The sequence below is a fragment of the Ambystoma mexicanum genome, chromosome 6q, assembly GCF_040938575.1.
Source record: "Ambystoma mexicanum isolate Mex_15411 chromosome 6q, UKY_AmexF1_1, whole genome shotgun sequence".
NCBI lineage: Eukaryota > Metazoa > Chordata > Amphibia > Caudata > Ambystomatidae > Ambystoma > Ambystoma mexicanum.
In genome coordinates, this window is record NC_090937.1 from 1,648,943,737 (window position 1) to 1,648,964,948 (window position 21,212).

The following is a 21,212-nucleotide window of genomic DNA, read 5'->3' on the forward strand; positions in this document are numbered from 1 at the left end:
TGATCTTGCATGAACGATGACTGTGATTTAAGAAGGAGGAACGAAGATTAAAACAGGACACATCTCCATAAGGAAACAGCCAATTGGATTTCAAAGGACGTCACAAATATGTAATCATAAATAATATAATAACAGTGTGGATAGCTCAGAGGCAAGGTGCTTGATCTGGAATTGGAAACAAGACAATGCATAGCAGCGCATGTTTTATACCCGATACCATTCTTAGAGGCTGCATTCCGTCATGAAGCACAATCTAAAATGCAAATTTAAATTTTTTTAATTATAATTCATTGGATGATGTAAGAAAAATAGTATTTTGCACAATACATTTTTCACAGAGGAATCACTTGAAAAGCGAAACACATACACATGTAAGCTTTGTTCTGTATTACTTTTTCACCAATCATGAATTGTTTTTAATAACTGCTTGCGCATGTTCTCACAGTGAGATATGTTCAGCTTAATAAATATTTTGAGAAAGCATATAACCAATGAATTATTGAACTTGTACCATCTGTACCACAGAAATACTTAAACAGGAAAAATCAAATAACAACATGCACTTTGCTTTTTTACATACATAAATCACACTTCACATTTAGTAACTTTACTCTCCAAAAACAGCAGGGCCCAGTGCAGGAGACCTTGTAAATTGCTGAAGTTTTGGGTGTCAGAGACGTCCATGTAAACACCTATGAATTTGTCCATGTCACAATACGCTATGGAGTTGCCTGAAAGTCTTCTGACATTAAGAACATGTACCTGGCCTCTCCCTGTGAGTTTTATTGTGTGGTATTTCAATAGACTAAGGTTGTAAATGAAATCCTCAACAAATTGAGAACATGTATATGATTTTGCCCCAGGGTGATTTTGCTAATGTAGTTCTAGGTTATGCTGTTGCTTGGAAGTCTTATCACATTCAGAACATGCATATGGCTTTCTCCCAGTATGATGTCTCTGTAGTATCATAAGTTGATCATGTTGCTAGAAAGCCTTCTCACATTAAGGACATGCACACTGTTTGTCCACACTATGATGTTTCTGGTGTAGCACTGGTTATCATTTGCTTGCCATATTACATTCAAAACATGTATGTTTTTACCCAGTGTGAGTTCTCTGGTGTATCACAAGTTGATAATTTTGCTTGAATGCCTTATCACACTGAGGACAGGTTTACCCAAAGTATTATTTCTCTGGTGTATCAATAGAATACTCTTCGCCTTGAATGACTTGGTATATTCAGAACATACATGTTTTCCCCAATGTTATTTCTTTGATGTAACGAAGGATTACTCTTTTGATTGAAAGAACTATCACATGGTTTCAACCCAGTTTGACTGCTCTGATGTACCAATAGATTAACCTTCTGTTTGAAAGACTTATTAAATTCAGAACATGTATATGGTTTCTCCCCAGCATCGATTACTATGATGTCTCACTAGGCAACATGCTTCCTTGAATGACATCACATTCAGAACATGTATTGTTTTACCCAGGGTGATTTCTCTGATGTATCACAAGTTCACCATTTTGCTTGAAAGACTTATCACATTCAGAACATGTATATGGTTTCTCCCTAGTGTGATTTCTCTGGTGCAGCAATAGATTAGCCTTCTGCTTGAAAGACTTATCACATTCAGAACATGAATACGGTTTCACCCCCGTGTGAATTCTGTGATGTACTACAAGGGTACGCTTCTCCTTGAAAGACTTATCACATTCAGAACATGTGTATGGTTTCTCCCCAGTGTGATTTCTCTGATGTACCAATAGATGACCCTTCTGCTTGAAAGACTTATTACATTCCAAGCATGTATATGGTTTCACACCAGTGTGATTTCTCTGATGTATCACAAGTTCACAATTTTGCTTGAAAGACTTATTACATTCAGAACATGAATATGGTTTCACCCCAGTGTGATTTCTCTGGTGGAGCAATAGATGACCTTTCTGCTTGAAAGACTTATCACATTCAGAACATGAATATGGTTTCACCCCAGTGTGAATTCTCTGATGTTTAACAAGGGTACGCTTCTCCTTGAACGACTTATCACATTCAGAACACAAATATGGTTTTATCCCCGTGTGATTTCTCTGATGTACCAATAGATGACCCTTCTGCTTGAAAGACTTACTACATTCAGAACATGTATATGGGGTCACACCAGTGTGATTTCTCTGATGTATCACAAGTTCACCCTTTTGCTTGAAAGACTTATTACATTCAGAACATGTATATGGGGTCTCCCCAGTGTGATTTATCTGATGTAGACGAAGGTTTCTCTTCTCTTTGAAAGAATGATTACATTCAGAACATGCATATGGTTTCACCCCAGTGTGATTTATCTGATGCAGCAGAAGGTGTCTCTTCTCTTTGAAAGATTTATTACATTCAGAGCATGTATGTGGTCTCTCCCCAGTGTGATTCTTCTGATGTACCAATAGATTACCCTTCTGCTTGAAAGACTTACTACATTCAGAACATGTATATGGCTTCACCCCAGTGTGATTTCTCTGATGTACTAATAGATTACCCTTCTGTTTGAAAGACCTATTACATTCAGAACATGTATATGGTTTCACCCCAGTGTGACTTCTATGATGCATTACAAGTGTACCCTTCTGCTTGAAAGACCTATTACATTCAGAACATGAATATGGTTTCACCCCAGTGTGAATCCTCTGATGTACCAATAGATGACCCTGCTGCTTGAAAGACTTATTACATTCAGAACATGTATATGGTTTCATACGAGCGTGGTTTCTTTGATCTACCAATAGATTACTTGTTTCTTTCAAAGTCTTGTCGAATTCAGAACCTTTATGTTCTGTCTCTTCTCTGTGGCATCTCTGATGTGGACATATATCACCTGTTTCCTTGAAAGTTGTTTCACATTCAGAACATTCAAAAAGTACCTCCATTGTTAGAATTCTATTTTTAAATAGTAACTTCTTTGAAAGATGCTCCTTGTCAAATTCAGTATATTTATATAACAATCTGAATGTTAGGGATGGTCTCACTAGGTCAGGTGCATCTTTACACCCATTAATGTCAAGAATGTACCTCAATCCTTGGGCACAGCAGGCAAGTCTGAAAATAGAAGTCAAATTCAGCAGGAATGCTTTTGATTGTGAAGCATCAAGTCCAAAGATAATGTTGGGCACCTTTTCACATGCAGCGCACCCGTTTGTTGCCTTAGAACATATTTCATACAGAGGGTATACAAGTACAAATTAATGAAGAAAATAGGTCTCTACTTTAAGGTGGCAGCCATAAGCATCTCCTCTGAACATTCACTTTCTCCACTCCCTCCAAAATAAAATTAGTTGTCGCCCCTTAGATGGCTGTATGTTCTGGAAGAATTGTCACCAGTACACTTGTATAGTCATATTCCTTTGTGGTTCATAAGAAGCGTCATTAGATGGCCATTTGTATTGAATGTTCTGGTTGTCAGTGCATTTACAAGGGAAGGGGCCTTGTACAAGAGTATTCTTCAAAGTATTGTGCAGAGAGGGCTGAAGCCTCTTTAGCCCATTGATATATACACTCTGAGGTTAGTATCTCTTGTGTAGCCATTCCCATATCCATCAAACAATGCCATATTTTTGGGTGGTCTTATCTGTGTACATAACGTGATGACTCTTAACCCCTGTTAGTGGGACAGGGTTATCGTATGGGTTGTAGAGAGATGACTTCCTTAGCGATTGCTATTGACTGGACACAGAAATTGAATTCATGCTCCAAAATCGTTAACAATTGTGGTCTTCTTTAGTGAAATGTCTGCAGAGTCTGTGAAATAGTTGTTCCATGGTAAAAAGCTATAATTTGGGAGTGACCATGTCATGGGCAAGAACACATTTTCAAGACTCAGCAATTAGTGGAACCTTTTCTCAAATAATACTTTTTAAAAACATTTCACTGTCGTCCATGATTTCTGCTTTATTTGCCCTGTTTGAAAGAAAAGGAAAGTCAGGATTAGTGTTCCATAAGTGACAAATATAAAATTTGTGTTTGAAATAATAGCATATGTGAAAAGCAAAAAGGAATGTTTTGACTATAGAAAACTGGTTTGATAACATCCTGGAATACTACTGAATACTACATGAAAAGAATTAACAAAGAAATCAAGCAACTTGTGACCTATTGACCATTCCTAGATCATGGCCCATAGCCAGGATTAATACAGCGTGAAGAAGTGGGGTCTTTGTGGTCTGAGAAATGGCAAACCAGTCTGTCGGTCATTGCTAGTTGTGGTCAGCTGACGGGCTCTGCACTGCAGCGAAAGTATGGCAGATCAGTAACAAAGAGGAAAAGAAAGCTTGATGGCAGTGAGCAGATGACAATGTGGGACATGGCTCTTTTGTGGTCTCCATACCTGCAAAGCAACCATGACTTCCTGGAGTCTCCCAAATGCCGACTTTGTGAGAAGAGGAAAGCAGTACTTCCTAGGGGGGGTAATTCACAAACATGATACCTACTGCAACAGCACAGACTAATGTACTGTATGATTCTTCAACGTGTGGGGAGCCTTTTTTGGTGGGTACCTGTTCAGGTGGACCTCGGCGCCCTTTTGCTGATAATTTGTGATTCACAATTCCGGTCGCATGCCTTGGGTAACAACGGAGTTTGCCTGGCCCCCTTACTCTGTTAAAAAATGTATAAAAGAGTTGTGTTACTCATACTGATGTCATGCGCCCTTGTCGTAACGTTAAAAGGTAGGAGCAATCAATACTTCTTATATTCCAAGTTAACTTTTGAGTTTTTATTTCAACATGAATTCTTCGAAAAATGCCCTATGTGATTACACGTGTTTCGACAATCTATGGGCCTCATTACACGGTAGGCAGAGAACCATGGCGCTATTAGCGCCATGGTTCATGCCGGTAAAATACCGGCACCGCCTTGGTGGAAAGGGGAATTACCGCCCCATTCCAAGGTTGGCGGGGCAGTAATTCCCCCTTCCACCATTGCCCTTCCGATTCCCATTTTTGCCCCATAGGGCTCAATGGGAATGGGGAAGGCGCTAATTACGGTACCGCAAATTGCGGTACCGTAATTAGGTCCACTGGTCCCTTTGCGGGTTGGTTTTTAACGCCTGCATAAAGCAGGCGTTAAATTCCCCAACCCGCAAAAAGACCTCGTAGAAAGGCGGTAAGGATTTACCGGTAAAATACCGGTACCGGTAAACCATTACCGCCTACCGTGTAATGAAATCAGAGCCAATTTATTGGTTCAAAGTTCATAAATTGATTAAGACGATTAGAGACGGAACACGCTTGTTGATAGCAGGGATTTAACCCATGAACATTGAACTAAAGCATACAACTTATGAACTTTGAACCAATAAATTGGCCCTGATTTGAAAAAGACATAGATTGTCGAAACACGTGTAATCACATAGGGCATTTTTCGAAGAATTCATGTTGAAATAAAATCTCGAAACTTAACTTGGAATATAAGAAGTATTGATTGATCCTACCTTTTAACGTTACGACAAGGGCGCATGACATCAGTATGAATAACACAACTCTTTTAATGTACTGTATGAGCTGGTGATGCAGTATAAGCCTGGCAATGTGTGGCCTTATGGTGATACCACTGCTCCGGATCTAGCCTACTGGAACAGCAGAGACTCTGCCGGTACTGTATGAGCTGGTGGTGCAGTATAAGCTTTACACTGTATGGTGTGATGGTGATGCCAGCGTTCCGGATACCTACTGGAACAGCACAGACGGTGCCTGTACTGTATGAGCTGGTGATGTAGTATAAGCCTGAAGTTGTGTGGTCTCAAGGTGATGTCAGTGCCCCAGATGCCTACAGGAACAGCACAGGGCCTATGGGCTTCATTCCAAGTTGGGCGGTAAGGGATACCGGGCACCGTTAAGGTGTCCGGTGCTGGTAATCCCTTGCTGACCGATTCCGAGGTCCCTTGGAGTTAACCGTAAGGAACGTGTGGTCTGACCGCTAAGGGACCAGGGCTAGCCGCAAGCCCGTTATTAGCGCCCTATCCATTCCCATTGAACACTATGGGGGCTCAAATGGGAATGGGGAATGGTTTGTTCAATAGGGACTTACCGGTCCCGCCATGGTCGGACTGCACCGGTAAGTCCCCATTGAACAAGACCGGACTTGGACACGGTATGGGAGGCAGCCATGGTGCTAATAGCACCATGGCTACCGCCCATCTCGTAATGAGGCCCTATGTCTGCACTGTATGAGCTGGTGATGCAGTGTATGCCTGACATTGTGCGGTGTGATGGTGATGCCAGTGCTCTGGATACCTACTGGAATAGCACAGACTCTGCCTGTACTGAACTAGCAGTTGATGCAGTTTAAGACTGACATTGGGTCTCATTACAAGGTAGGCGGTAAGGGTTAACGGTCACCGGTAATGGTACCGGTGCCCGTTAACGCTTACCGCCTTACTACGAGGTTCCTTAGCGGGTTGGAGAATTTAACGCCTGCTTTTTGCAGGCGTTAAAAAACAACCCGCTAAGGGATCTTGGTGCTAATTACGGCACGGCAAATTTGCGGTACCGTAATTAGCACCTTCCCCATTCCCATTATGCCCTATGGGGCAAAAATGGGAATGGGGAAGGGCAATGGGGGAAGGGGGAATTACCGCCCAACCAACCTTGGAATAGGGCGGTAATTCTCCTTTCCACCAAGGCGGTGCCGGTATTTTACCCATTGTGTGGTCTGACAGTGATGTCAGCGCTTGGCATGCCTACTGGAACAGCACAGACTATGGGCCTCATCATGAGTTTGGCGGTAACCCTTAAATCCGGCGGTCGCGCTATTACCGCCGGCTGTAAGGGTCCGCCTAATCAGGGCTTTGGCGGATTTCTCCCCAGCTCTGAGCTGGGGGGGAAAGCCGCTGAAAATTTGCGCTATTACCGCCGGCGGGAAATCCACTGGCGGTAACAGTGTGAAAATTCCCCATTGAGCCCAATGGGGAATGGGGCATTCCCAAATGGGCTCAGTGGGGAATGGGGAATTCCATTACCGCCAAACCCGTGATCCGGCGCTAATAGCGCCGGGGGTTTGGCGGTAGGGCTAATACCGCTGGCGGTAATACCACCAGCGTTACCGCCCAACTCGTGATGAGGCTGTATGCCTGTACTGTATGAGCTGGTGATGCAGTATAAGCCTAACAGTGGGCCTCATTATACGTTTGGCGGTAGCCGTGCCTGTTGTACAGGCACGGCTACTGCTAAACTCCCCTCCGGGTCCGCCACCTGTGAATGGGCAATTAACGGCCCATTACGTGTTTAATGGGCTGGTAATTACCCATTCGCGGGTGGCAGTATTACTGGGCTCCCCATCCCCATTCTGCCCCATAGGGCAGAATGGGGAGCATGGTTGCACCGGTACCGTTAACAACGGTGCTGGTGCATCCATGGGTTTTGCTTGCAGGTGCCGCACAGCCCTCCAGGTCAGACCAGGCAGGCTGTCAGGCACCCGCGAGCTAAAGTCGTACTTTGGCGGTACGGTGCCAATGGTGCCGGTGCCATACCGGCACCGTTGACACTGTACCGCCAAAGTTATAATGAGGCCCATTGTGTGGTCTGATGGTGATGCCAGTGCTCCTGATATCTACTTGAACTGCACAGACTGCATGTACTGTATGAGCTGGTGTGGGCCTGACACTGTGTGGCCCGATGGTGATGCCAGTGCACTGGATGTCTACTGGAACAGTACAGATGATCCCTGTACAACATGAGCTGGTGATGCATTATAAGGAACAAGTTACTACCTGTAACTGTTGTTCTCCAGCATGGGTCTTGCATGGATTCACATGCTCATGAATATTCCCCGTTGTCAGGCTGGGAATCCTCGGTAAAGAAACAAATCTGTTTCAGTTTCACTTCTGAACTGTCTTTCACCTAACAACCAATCACTGGTCTCTGGGTCATACTGCCTCCAGCCAATGACTGCCCTCTACCTAAGCCCCTCCTCTGGCAGCCATCTTCAGATTTGGTAGCACGTAAAGTGGCAGTAAGGCCAAGAGAAGAGCCGCAGAGGGGTAGGGGGGGAGGGTTCACATGAAGGTGTTTGTCGGCCTCCACGTAGCAGCCCTCCTGGTGTCCAGCAGGGGCATACCAGCCAGGAACGCCATAGTAGCAGCAATCACTCTGGTTGAATGTGCTCTTGGACGGCCATGACAGTGAGTGAAGCAGCCGGAGAGCCACCTGCAAATGGAAGTCTTGGAGAGGGCCTTCCCAGTATTCACAGGGCCAAAGTTCACGAAAAGTTGCGACGTCTTCCGGAAACACATTGTGCGGCCCACATAGAACTTCAGCGCTCTAGCCGCATCCAGCGAGTGCAAAGTCCTTTCAACCGGCGAAGAAGGTGTCGGAAAAAATACAGGTAACACCAAGGGCTCATTGAGATGAAAGTCCGACGGCACCTTGGCCATGAAGGAGTGGTGCGTCCTCAGCGCCACCCTTGTGTCATGAAAAGTCAATTAAGGTGGCTTTCATGACTGAGCCTGAATCTCTCCCACTCATCATGCAGAGGTGAAGGCCATGAGGAACGCTGTCTTCCACGATACAAACTTCAGCGGTGCTGAATGCATAGGCTCGAATGGAGTACCCATGAGTCTAGTCAGAACCACACTGAGTTCCCACGCCGGGGCCGGGGACTTCACCGGCGGGAATAAACGGAAAAGTCCTTTGATGAACTCCTTGACCAGACGGTGTGACCACAACAAAGAACTTCCCGGAGCTCTGGTGTAGCCTGAGATAGCCGCCAGAAAAACCCTGATAGAGGCATGAGCCAATACTGCTTTGGCCAGTGACAGAAAATACGGCAGCACCTGCGGAGCCATAATACGTAGAGGGTCAAGTTTCTGTGCACGGCACCAGACGGCGAACCTCATCCATTTATGTCCGTAGCATTTCAGCGTAGACAAAGCCCTGGCAAGCACTTCCTTGCCGTCTGCCGGGAGATTGTAACCATCTGTAAGTCCAGCGACCCTGGGTCGTGATGCAGAATCGCTCCCCTTCTCTGGCTAGACGATCTGTGGCCGCAGGAAGCTTGACTGGAGGGGACACTGATAAGTCCAGAAGGTCTGGGTACCATATCTGCCTCGGCCACGCCAGTGTGACGAGGATCATCCTGCACCGGGACCGTCTGAGTTGACTGACTAGTCGCAGAAGCAACGGCAACGGAGGTAATGCATACTGAAACAGGCCGTCCCAGGGGATTGAGAACGCATCTCCCATGCTCCCTGTCTGGGGAAACCTGCTGGCAAACCTCCGGCACTTGGTGATCGCCGCCTTCGCAAACAGATTGATCTGGGGACTGCCCCATTGTCGGAATAGGCAATCCACTTTGTCCTGCCAAAGCTCACACTCATGGCAAGAGCGCAGCTCCATGCTGAGAGAGACAGCAACAGTGTTCTTCACTTCTGCCAGATGAAACGGGAATAGGAACATCTTCCGGGCGACAGCCCAGCGCACAGGTCCTAGGCCGCTTTGGAGAGCAACGATGATCTGATGCCCCCATGCTACATCGTGGTGGTGTTGTCTGTGAAGATCAGTACCACCTTGCCCTTGAGGGACACAAGGACAGACTTGTGGGCCCAAAACACTGCACAAATTTGCAGAACGTTGTTGTGCAACGACTTCTCCTATGGCAGCCACAGGCCTCTTGCGTGGAGACTTCCGGTGTGTGCGCCCCATCCCTCCAGGGAGGCGTCCATCGTAACAGTCTCCTGATGCAATGGGGTCTGGAAGTCCGTTTCCCCTGCCGACAGATGCGCGCAGACACCCAACCACTGAATCGCTCGACTGAATGTCTCGTTGAGGACGATCTTGTCCTCAAAGTTTCCCGATACCTGAATCCAATGGGCGTCGAGAAACTCCTGCAGCGGCCGCATCCACAGCCTACACAATTGGACGAGGTATATGCATGATGACATCATGCCAAGAAGGGACTTGATGGACCTCACCCTTGTGATCTCCATGGTCAACAGCCGTTATACCTTGCCCAGGATGGCCTTTATCCTCTCCTGTGACGGAGACTCTAGGAACGATACTGTGTTTGTACATTTCCTTTTTTCGAGGCAAGAAGTACATACTATAAAGCAGACGATCCCTGATATTAGGAAAAAGCTGTCAGGATTCTATAAGGAAATAGAATCTGTTTTGAATTCAATTGTTTTTACATTGAGTGACATTGATTTATTGTTTCCCGTGATTCTTCCTGTAGACATATGGAAACAGGTCAGAAATATAAATGATGCGCCGATGTTGGTTGATACATGGGAGAATTTGACCAGAATTGATAGTGAGAGAAAGGCTGGAGAGAAGCCACTGCAGGTAATGTTGGCTTTAGCATCGCAAATAGTAGTGAAATTGAAAACTTTGGTGCCTGAGAAAAGAATAGTTTGGGATAAAATGACTGCTTGTTTACAGGGCAAAGAGGAAGGAGCAACAGATTATTTTAATCGATTTGAAGAAGTATTTGAAGATTTTAGTGGTCAAGATCTGACCACTGAACCCAGGAAGATATGGTTTGTTGATAAGTTTGTGCGAGGGTCAAAGTTTAATAATGACATCTGAAAGTGCATGGCAAGCAAAAACACAAAGTGAAGTATTACAGATGGCTCAATATTATGAGACCAGAGTAAATTCAGAAAAGGATAAGGAACTAAGAGACAAAGGGAATTTGAAAACAAGAGTACTGTTACAGCAAGTAGCGAACAATAATAGAAGTGGTGGGAACGCACCGTCCAGAGTCCAATTTGCATTAACGTCTAATATGCAAGGGTCCAATAGGGATTAATCAATGTGCCTATTGTAGACAAGAAGGCCATTGGCAAGCGCAGTGCCCGTATATACAGAATAGAAATGGGACTTTACTGAGAAGACAGAATAGAGGAAGGCCGGGAATACAAGGACAGAATTGGAACCAACGAGTACCACAATTTCAGGATAAACAGGGTAATCAGAATCAGAATCAACAATGAAATAATACAAATGGGGGTAATGTTTTTGACAATCAGTCCAATGCATACTACTCTGGCGTCTTTACATCTGACGATGTACTGTTCAACTAGGACAGCCCGAAACAGAGCTTGGAACCAGTATCTATTCCCGTAGACCAGAAAGGGCCCTATGTAGAAATGAAGGGTGGGAATAGGGAGCACATCTTTTTTAGTGGACACAGGTGCACAAACATGTTCAATTGACCATCAGCGGGTTCCAGAAATACCACTGTCAGGGCATAACAATGTCTCAGTAGGGTTCTCAGGTACGCCAGTAATTAGTCCAGTGTCACAATCAGTACCTATAACACTATAGGTCCAGTCACAGAGTCTTACCCATTTCTTTTGATGAAAAATTGCGGCAAACATTTGTTGGGATTAAATTTATTGAAGAAATTGAATGCAGTCATTTATTGTTCTCCTGATGGAGTGTATTTGACAATCTCACCACAAATTTGTATCTAAGCCACTACCGACTGAATTGAGTAAAGTACCGGCTTGTATATGGGCAATGAACGACAATGATGTTGGTTGTTTGAAAGTGGAGCCAATAAAGATTGTTTTGAAAGAAGGAATTACATTGCCGCGTATTCCGCATTATAAAATTTCAGCCGAGGCAGAAAAAGCTTTGAAATTCATTGTAGCAGATTTGATTAAAAGAAACATAATTGAAGAAACGTATGGTAGTACATGCAATAGTCTGATTCTTCCGGTTTACAAGAAAGGAGGTAATGATATACCTTACCGTTTTATAATTGATTTACGCAGAATGAATAAAGTAGCTGATCCACAATTTCCATTAGTCCCGGATGTGACTACAATTTTGACTATGATTCCAGCCTCTGCTTCATATTTTAGTGTTGTTGATTTGAAAAATGCGTTTTTTAGTATCCCAGTGCATCCAGATAGCAGATACTTGCTTGCTTTTACTCTCGGAGGACATTCATTTACATTCACACGAATTCCACAGGGTTACACTGAGAGTCCAAGTATTTACAGTAGAGCTTTGAAGGAACAATTAGACACGCTTGAACTACCTACAGGCTGCATATTATTACAGTACATAGATGATCTATTGATAGCAGCAGACACAGAAGAAATATGTAAAGAGAGTAGAGTTGCATTATTGACACATTTAGTAGCACATGGAAAAAAAGCTTTGCTAAAATATTTCCAGTATTGTCGAAAGGAAGTGGCCTACTTGGGCTACCTCCTTTCGAAGGAGGGAAGAGGATTGACACCAGAAAGAATACAAAGCATCTCTGATATGCCTATTCCAAATACGCAGAAAGAAGTCAGGGCTTTAATTGGCATGGCTTCATATTTTAGGCAGTGGATCGCTAACTTTTCGATGATCGAGAAACCAATAGTGGCATTGACAAGGAAGGATGTTACCTTACCTCTGCCATTGAACATGGAATGTCAAGAAGCATTTGACCTGCTCAAAGCTGCATTATGTACGGCTCCAGTTCTGGGCACGCCAAATTACGACAAGAGTTTTAAGTTAATTGTGCATGAAAATAATGGATGTGCTTTGGCTGTTTTGACCCAGGAACACAGGGGGAGAAGTAGATCATGTGGCTACTTCTCTTCCACGTTGGATCCTGTTGAATGTGCATTGCCGCATTGATTGCGAGCTGTTGCTGCAGCTGCTGCGTCAGTAAAACAAACCGAGGAAATAGTTTTAGGTCACGCTTTAATCATAATGGTACCTCACTCAGCGGACGTTCTTTTAAATAGAACGCAGACGTGTCACCTTACATCAGCCAGATTAAAAAGGTATGAAATAGTTCTATTTGCACCGCATATCCAAATTAAAAGGAGTTGCACTTTAAATCCAGCCGAGTTAATGCCCCCTCCAAATGAGAAAGGGGGTGAAAAACAATTCCCCCATGATTGCTCAATGGTTACTGAACATGAGACAAAAGGAAGAATTGACCTAACTGACACCCCATAGAAAGAGCCAGATGGAGAACTGTTTTGTGATGGTTCTTGTTTTAAATTACCAGATGGCACATCAACTGTTGCTTATACCATCACAACACTGAATAGTATTATAGAAAGCAAAAGAAACCCATATAACTCAGCACAAGCTGCAGAAATAATAGCGTTGACAAGAGCATGTGAAATCTCTGCAAATCTCAATGTAAACATATATACTGACAGTCAGTATGCCTTTGGAGTGCTACAAAATTTTGGTCGATTATGGGCTGAAAGGGGTTTCCTGACATCACACAGAACCAAAATCCAACATGGCACTTTGATAGTGAAACTGTTGTCAGCATTTGCACTTCCCAGGCGATTAGCGATAATGAAATGTGAAGCACATAAAAAAGTAACATGCAATGTTGGAAAGGGAAATGCATTTGCAGACAAAATTGCGAAACAAACTGCCACTGATTTACACACAGAAATGTATGTCAAAAAAATAGAAGAAGTACCCTGTATGATAGAGAATGGAATTGCAACAGTTAATAAATGCAAGCAGAAGCTACTGTAGATAAAATAAAAAACTGGTCTGAGGGCCCAGCAGAATTAGATTCTGAAGGTTGTTGGGTGGACAAGAAAAATAACCGATGGATGTTACCAAATGCCTATGTGATGGCAATGGTTACCATGGCCCACAGTCCGACACACATATGTGCTAGAAAAATGACTCAATGGGCCTCATTACGACCCTGGTGCTAATGGGTTAACGGCGCCGTAAAAGGCTGCGGCGCAGTTAACCCATTAGCGCCTGATTACGAGGTCCCTTTGCGGGACCCAACCTTAACGGCTGGTCTACACCAGCAGTTAAAGTAGGGACCCGCAAAAGGGACTTGGTGCTAAGTACGGTACCGCAATTTGCGGTACCGTACTTAGTGCCTTCCCCATTCCCATTGAGCCCTATGGGGCAAAAATGGGAATGGGGAAGGGCCATGGAGGAAGGGGGAATTACCGCCCCGCCCACCTTGTAATGGGGTGGTAATTACCCCTTTCTCCATGGCGTAGTCGGTAAGTTACCGGCATGGACCATGGTGCTATTAGCACCATGGTTTTCCGCCTGGGTCGTAATGAGGCCCAACATCTTTTTATGCAGAATCCACACATTAGAAAAACTGCTGAAAGATTGGTTCAGAATTGTATGACTTGTTTACAACATAACATTGGGAGGGGAACAGTGACACCAGTAGGAAGTTTTGGGCCACCGTCGATGCCATTTGAAGTCATCCATTTTGATTTCATAGAAACGGAGAGGTGCCAAATTAGAAGTATGTTCTCGTGGTGGTTTGCGCCTTCAGTAAATGGGTAGAGGCCTATCCCCTGAAAGATTGCACAGCTATATCCACAGATAAAGCCATGCTAAAAGAATACTTTCCCCATTTCGGGCTACCCCGTGTCATATGGTCAGATAACGATCCACACTTTATTGCGGCCATGATATTGCAAATCTGTGCAGGTCTCCAGATTGATAAACAATTCCATTCGGCCAGACACGCGATGAGTGCCGGTTTAGTAGAACGTCAGAACGGTATCCTGAAAAACAAACTTAGTAAATTATGTGCTGGGAGCAATTTGAAATGGCCTGATGCATTACCGCTAGCTTTACTTTGCACGCGAACAACTGTACAGGTGAGGACTGGTCTCTCCCCTTATGAAATCTGTTAGGGAGAATTCTCTGTTTAGGCTGACTTTTCTAACGTAGTGAGTCCCACAGCAGCTTGCTGGATTTTTGGGGTTTATTTTTTTCTCCTGCCAAGAGTGAGACTCTTTTACCCTCACTCTTGGACATGATTTGAGTGTGTTTCTTTGAATCTAGATGTGTTTAATGGGCTATGGGGTCTTTTTCTCTATAGGGCTTCATGTGTTTTTGTGATGTGTGTTACACAGCACCCTCAGTGCAGTGACACAGGGGTGTCATAGTGACCCCCCAGTATAGACTCCATACCCTGGGACTGACTACTGTCTCCCAGGGCATGTAAAGTCACCATTGACTTTACTAGTCTTAAATTCTGAACAGAACCAGTACAAGCCATCATATTGTGGACGTACTGGCTGGGGCAATTCGATTGCCGCAGGGTCTGTTAGTCGAGGGGGCACGTCTCCGTCCCCCCTGATCGAGTTTTGGCTGGTGGCAGTGGATACTACTTTTTATATTCAACCGTGAATATTTTCCTATGGGATTTCCCATTGTTTTAGGCTACTATGTTTATTTAATTATTTACGGTAGCCTCAAACATACCGCTGGTTTATTTAATTAATATTAATTTTCCGGTTGGTATATTTTTTGCCAAAACTTGATTCTGAAAATGGCGTTTGTGTTCTCTTCTGTGACTCCAATCCAAGTCGAGCCCTTTGTTCCACTTTTTGGCGGGCTTCTCCACAGAAGCCCTCCAAAGTGGTGCCACTCTGTCTGGGGTACTTAGGAGAGGTGGAGGGGAATTTAAGCACCCTGGACTGAGTTGCCTCGGCAACTCAAGTCGCACTCCATCGTGATTGGCCCAAGTGGTGAGCCGGCCGGCTCACCACTTAGCATGTTTGAGTGACAGCTAGACTGAGTGAATGGGGGTTTTCTGCATAAAAGCAGGGCTTTGGGGACTGGAACTTCAGAAGTCGCCACAGGACCTAAGAATCTGACGAGGGAGAAGCTGAGCAGACCTGCCACGACACCACCACCGGTGGAGCCCTGCTGGACCGCCTCACCACTTTCCCAACGACAGAGGAGATCTCCCGCCGGAGAGTCTTCTTCCTTTGACTGGTGGGGATAACCAGTTTCACCGTCTTTTCGCCTTCCCGACGTACCTCGGGGCCGCCTTGCCTGTGCCAAGCACACCGGCAACCGGGATACCACGTTTTACCACTACCGCGAAACAAAGGTACCACCTTTAACCGGAAAACTCCGCGCCTGGTTTCTTCCCTGGTAGTGCAACGACCTTCATCTTTCCTCCAAGTCGAGATCTTCTCTTCCCCTGGACGACGACGCAACTTGCACCCACTACCAGGAACAACTGCCACCGCTGGAGGATCCTTCCCACTTAAGGTAACGTGTCCCGCCTGGCTTCCCTTACTAACGACTGTCCGGGGTAGATTTAGCCCCCGGCTTTCGAACCTGGGTTAGCCTGGGACACCCTGGCTAAACTTTCCTAAGCCTCTCTAAACTCTTTTTGAACCCTCTGCAAGACTTCCTAAGCCTAGTGTAACTGTGTGATCTTGGGCGCATTCGTGCTCTGCTCTCTCTAAGAGTGGGCCCAGCCTTTGGACTTTGGCTCACCAGTGACTTTGTGCTCTTCTGCCTTGCTAACAGTGTTCCTGAACCTTTGAGTGGTGTATCTTTCCATATTCTGTCTTTTTCCCTCCCTTTCTCACAAACTTATTGGAGTGCCATCTAGTTAAGCGCTCACCTCTGTATGAAAATAAGAAGTGTTTTACAGTGACTTATCTGATAAGAAAAAAGGGGTGTATATATTACAATAGTAACTGTGTTTAGAATATTTTAGAATATTTTACAATAAGAGTGCTGGCGTGTTTCAAATAGTGTGTTTTTAAATAAATAATGGTTCAATGGGGAATTACCGCCCGCCAACCTTGGAATGGGGTGGTAATTCCCCATTGAACCACGGCGGGCCCGTTACAACACCGGCACCAACCATGGGCCATTGTCTGCAGCATGGGGACTGGACGCTTGTCAAAAATTTTGAAAGAAAATCTTCACTTGATCCGTGCTGGATGGGACCCTTCCAGGTGCTATTGGCTACGCAGACTGCAGTCCGAGTGAATGGACGCAAACATTGGATCTACGCAACACACACGAAAAGAGTCATTAGCACCTTGGTCCATGCCGGTAAAATACCGGCACCGCCTTGATGGAAAGGGTGGAAAGGGGAATTACCGCCCTATTCCAAGGTTGGTGGGGCGGTAATTCCCCCTTCCCCCATTGCCCTTCCCCATTCCCATTTTTGCCCCATAGGGCATAATGGGAATGGGGAAGGGGCTAACTACGGCACCGCAAATTGCGGTACCGTAATTAGCTCCCTGGTCCCTTTGCGGGTTGGTTTTTAACGCCTGCAAAAAGCAAGCGTTAAATTCTCCAACCCGCAACGGGACCTCGTAGTAAGGCGGTAAGGGTTTACCGGTACCAGTAAAATACCAGTACCGGTAAACCCTTACCGCCTACCATGTAATGAGGCCCTATGTATGGATGATGCTATTGGTTTACGGCTAAAAGGAGGGTTTGTTAGACTAGAAAAGTAACCCTATTGTCGAATGATATGTATAATATGTTGGCCAGAAACCAATCGCATCATGTGACAAACATCGCAATCAAAGAATTGTCAATGTAACCAAAGGGCATCCATTTTGTTTAATGTCGGACATTTGCTTTTTTCCTTTCTGTCAAACTGCTTTGCAAATATATGATATGCTTCGAACTCACACACAGTACAGTGCGAGGCCACGGCCTGAATGCTGAAATACTAACACAGACAGGAATGTCAAACTGTGCAGAAATACATTGTTTTTCTCTCTCACTAAGTCCTTGAAGGCGAGCAGAAGCCGCATCTAATCAGCAGACCAGGTGCCGGGTTGTCTTGCAAACTCTGTAGTAAAAGTCAGTTAAAACATGAATAATATTCTTCTAACGGTGGGTGCTCCTTCGCGGAGAATGGTATTTTCTTCTTCAGAACTATCTAACCCTTAGCTTATGACCCAAGACACACAGATAACGTAGTAAGGAATGTTTCCCTGCTAAGAACACAATGGGCCTCATTACACGGACGGCGGTAAGGGTTAACGGTCACCGTTAATGGTACCGGTCACCGTTAACCCTTACCGCCTTACTACGAGGTCCCTTTGCGGGTTGGAGACTTTAACGCCTGCTTTTTGCAGGCGTTAAAAACCAACCCGCAAAGGGTCCAGGGAGCTAATTACGGTACCGCTATTTGCGGTGCCGTAATTAGCACCTTCTCCATTCCCATTATGCCCTATGGGGCAAAAATGGGAATGGGGAAGGGCAATGGGGGAAGGGGGAATTACCGCCCCACCAACCTTGGAATAGGGCAGTAATTCCCCCTTCCTCCAAGGCGGCACCGGTATTTTACCGGCATGGACCAAGGTGCTAATAAACCTTGGTCCACCGCCGTCCGTGTAATGAGGCCAAATATCCTTGCTGAGCCAGAAGCTCCATGTTCCCCCAAACAGAAAGCTGTCTCTGCTGCCTTTGCTAGAATAACTATGTTTAGGCTGAATGAAGACTTGTCATAGCGTGTCATAATTGTTATAATTGTCAATAACTGAACCCTAGCCTGTATGACATGTACGTGGGCGAGTCGAACTGCCTTCACAAAGATTATGTCTAATGTATATATATTGCTGCTTAAGCGCTGTTCTCTCTCTCTCGCATCTCACAGTGTTTGAGAACACATGTCGTGAGGCGGTTAGACCCAGTTGGCTGACTGAGAATACTCAGAAAAACCAGACTTGTTTGGAAAACGAACCTCATGTCTGACGTGTCACATTAGTATATGGTTTTTGTGCATTTGTTTCCATATGCAGTCTTTATGGCCTAGCAAACCAACCCCGTCGGCGGAGGCAAACGCTGTTGCCCATCTGGCGGAATCCAGTGTCGACGATGTCCATGGGCACTGTGATGGCATGGTCCGATGCCACCTCGCCTTGACTGCAGAATCTCCAGCGCTTCCGACCTCTTGTCATCAGGAAGGAAGTCTAGGAGGGGAGCGATCTTGAACTAGAGCTCCCTGTCGTAACGGGCCACAATGGTGAGGGCGTTGGCTGCCTTGATGGTCATCACCGCCTACGAGATGACTTGTCATCCCATGGTGACTAGCTTCTTTCCCTCGCTGTCTGGGGAGGGGAGAAGAAGTTGACACAGACGATACCGCAGACCACCGAGTCCAGCAATGGCTGGGCCCTCAAGCACTTGGGTGCAGACTCCGGCACCCTGTACTTCTTCTCGTACTGGTCCCTCCTAGCCGGGGCTGAGGACGGGTTGTTCATAAGGGACAGTCCCTCGTCCCAAATGTCATCCAGCAACAGGATTGGAAGCACGCTTTTCTCTTGGCCGGCGCTGGTACAGAAAGCCCTCCTTCTTCTTCTCCTCAGGAGCCAGTTGGAACAGCGCTGAGGCCCTAGAGATCATGACATGGAAAGAGCCAATCTGATCGGGTTGCGATGCTCTGCGCGGTGGTAAAAACTAGAAGAGTACCATCGCTGTTGTAACTATAACCACAGAGATTCAAGAAAAGCAGGACAAAACAATTATTTGGCCTGATATCTCGGGCTGTTTAGAAAAGAAGTGAGTTGCTTGATTCAAGCAATCCCAAAATAAATCAGCAGCTCAATAAATCTTTACCACCCACTCGGGAGGTTGGTTCTAAACAGTTCAACAAAACAGTACAACATTTAAACCAAAAGTTGATAAGAAATGTATTTTAAGAATAAGAGTAAAAGACATCAGCAGATTTTTAGACAAGTTATAAACAGATAATACAGACAAGTTTCATCTATTTGGAACATAATCAAACAGCTCAAAACGAATGCTTCAAATTGAGTTCAGTAACAAAGAACAAAAACTAAGTATACATGCATGTGCAATTTAGTGAAAAATTCATTGCATCATGAAACCCCCTTCTTTGGTACATTAGTTCCTCATTAGTGGGGCTAGAGTTTTTTGATAAGAGAGTCAATGAGTTATGCAGGGTTTTTTGATGCAAGATATCTGATCAATTGCCAATGTTAACGCGATTAAATGCTAGTTGGTAGCGGAAGTTCCAACAGGCTGTAGTACAGGTAGATCTCTGTTCCCTGTAATCGTCACGTTTCGGCGGTCAAAGGTGGATGTACAGGCCGCCTTCATCAGGGCTCCAAGTCAGGGACCTTGCCGGTGCGCATTATCGCAAGCGCGTTGGTGCACCCACACATTGGATAGGGAGAAGGACGCCAGATGCCAGGGCCAGTTGTGCAGGTGCTGGGTCGAGTGAATAGACTTCACAGTGAATGCAGAAGTTTCACAGGTAATCTCGACGCTTGTTGTTTCAATGCGGCATGAGAGACAGCTGAGTGACAGGGCGGCGGTGACAGGAGATCCACTTAGCCATCGTCGTCCGTGCCAGTGCCAGTCGTCACTGTATCCGGTTCTGTGTCGTCCATCGGAGGAGGGGAGTGTGGCGACAGGTGACAAGGAGGTGGACGGTGAGCTCTCCTCTTCTTGATCGGTGGTTCTCCTGATGGTCCAGGAGCCGCAGGGTCCTCCGTCGGTGATAGGGGCATCCTTGTCTGGATCCCCAATCACAAGGTGTGCAAGGCTTGGAGAATGTCCACAGAAATATCTGCTGGTGGCTGCTGCGGCGGAAGCAACTGTTGGAGGGGCGTAGTGTCCTCTGGACCCTCAATGTCCTGCTCCCCCTTGTCAGTTTCTTCACCGCTCTCCACATCAGCTTCATCGGGGTCCCTCAAGTAGGACCTGGCCTCAAGGAACCTCTTGTCCAAAACGGTCTTCAGAGCAGAAAGCTTCTCCTGGGACGAGATGACTGAGCCCCATAGGACTACCATGCCCCCCCTTTCTTTTTGACCAGGAGAGACGGTTTCACGGAGATGAACGGCATCATCTTCACCATGGTCTTTTCTACCGACAGAAAAGATGATCCCTCTCCTGTGAACAAGCATCAGCGGCAGTCGTTAGGGATGCCACCAATCCCTCAATGGAAGCTTTTGCCGGGTGAATTTGGGCCTTCACAACATTGGGTGTGCCTGCGACTTTCACCATGGGGGGAGGGTCGGAAGCACGGAGTCGACCGGGGCTTCTCCAGAAGCTTACCCTGGCGCTCCACCTTCCTCTTCTTTGCCGAACCAGACTGTTGGCTCATGGTCAAAGGTGCCGGAGATGATGCAACCAACATTGCCACCGCAGAGCCTGTTTAAAATGTGCTCCTGGTGCCCGCTGACTCAAAGTGCTTTGCCTTATGTTGGGCCCCCGTCGCTGGGGCCCCCTCAAAGGTCTTAGGAGACCGCTCACAATTCTTCTGGCTGGGTGAGGCATGCTGTTGGGACTCTCCTGTATCAGGGACATTCGCCTGGAGCCACTCGGAAAGCCGATTGAGAGGGTCCTTCATGGTGCAGGGAACCATATCCTTGCAGAACGCGTTTGGTCGGAATGTAGGCAATACAGACACAGGGAGTGTCCATCGTCCAGGAAAATTTTCCGTAGTCCACAACCGGGGCAAT

General features: G+C 45.8%; 1 protein-coding gene across 1 annotated transcript in view; it reads right to left on the reverse strand.

The window, feature by feature from the left end:
- Nucleotides 1–259: 259 nt before the first annotated feature.
- Nucleotides 260–21,212, reverse strand: part of LOC138516978 (zinc finger protein 84-like) — a 44,656-nt gene continuing 23,703 nt past the window's right edge. The window contains exon 2 of the mRNA XM_069632465.1: nt 260–3,949. Within this exon, the coding sequence (XP_069488566.1) occupies nt 1,489–2,922 (1,434 nt within the window). The 5' untranslated portion in view covers nt 2,923–3,949 and the 3' untranslated portion in view covers nt 260–1,488. The remainder of the gene's footprint in view (nt 3,950–21,212) is intronic.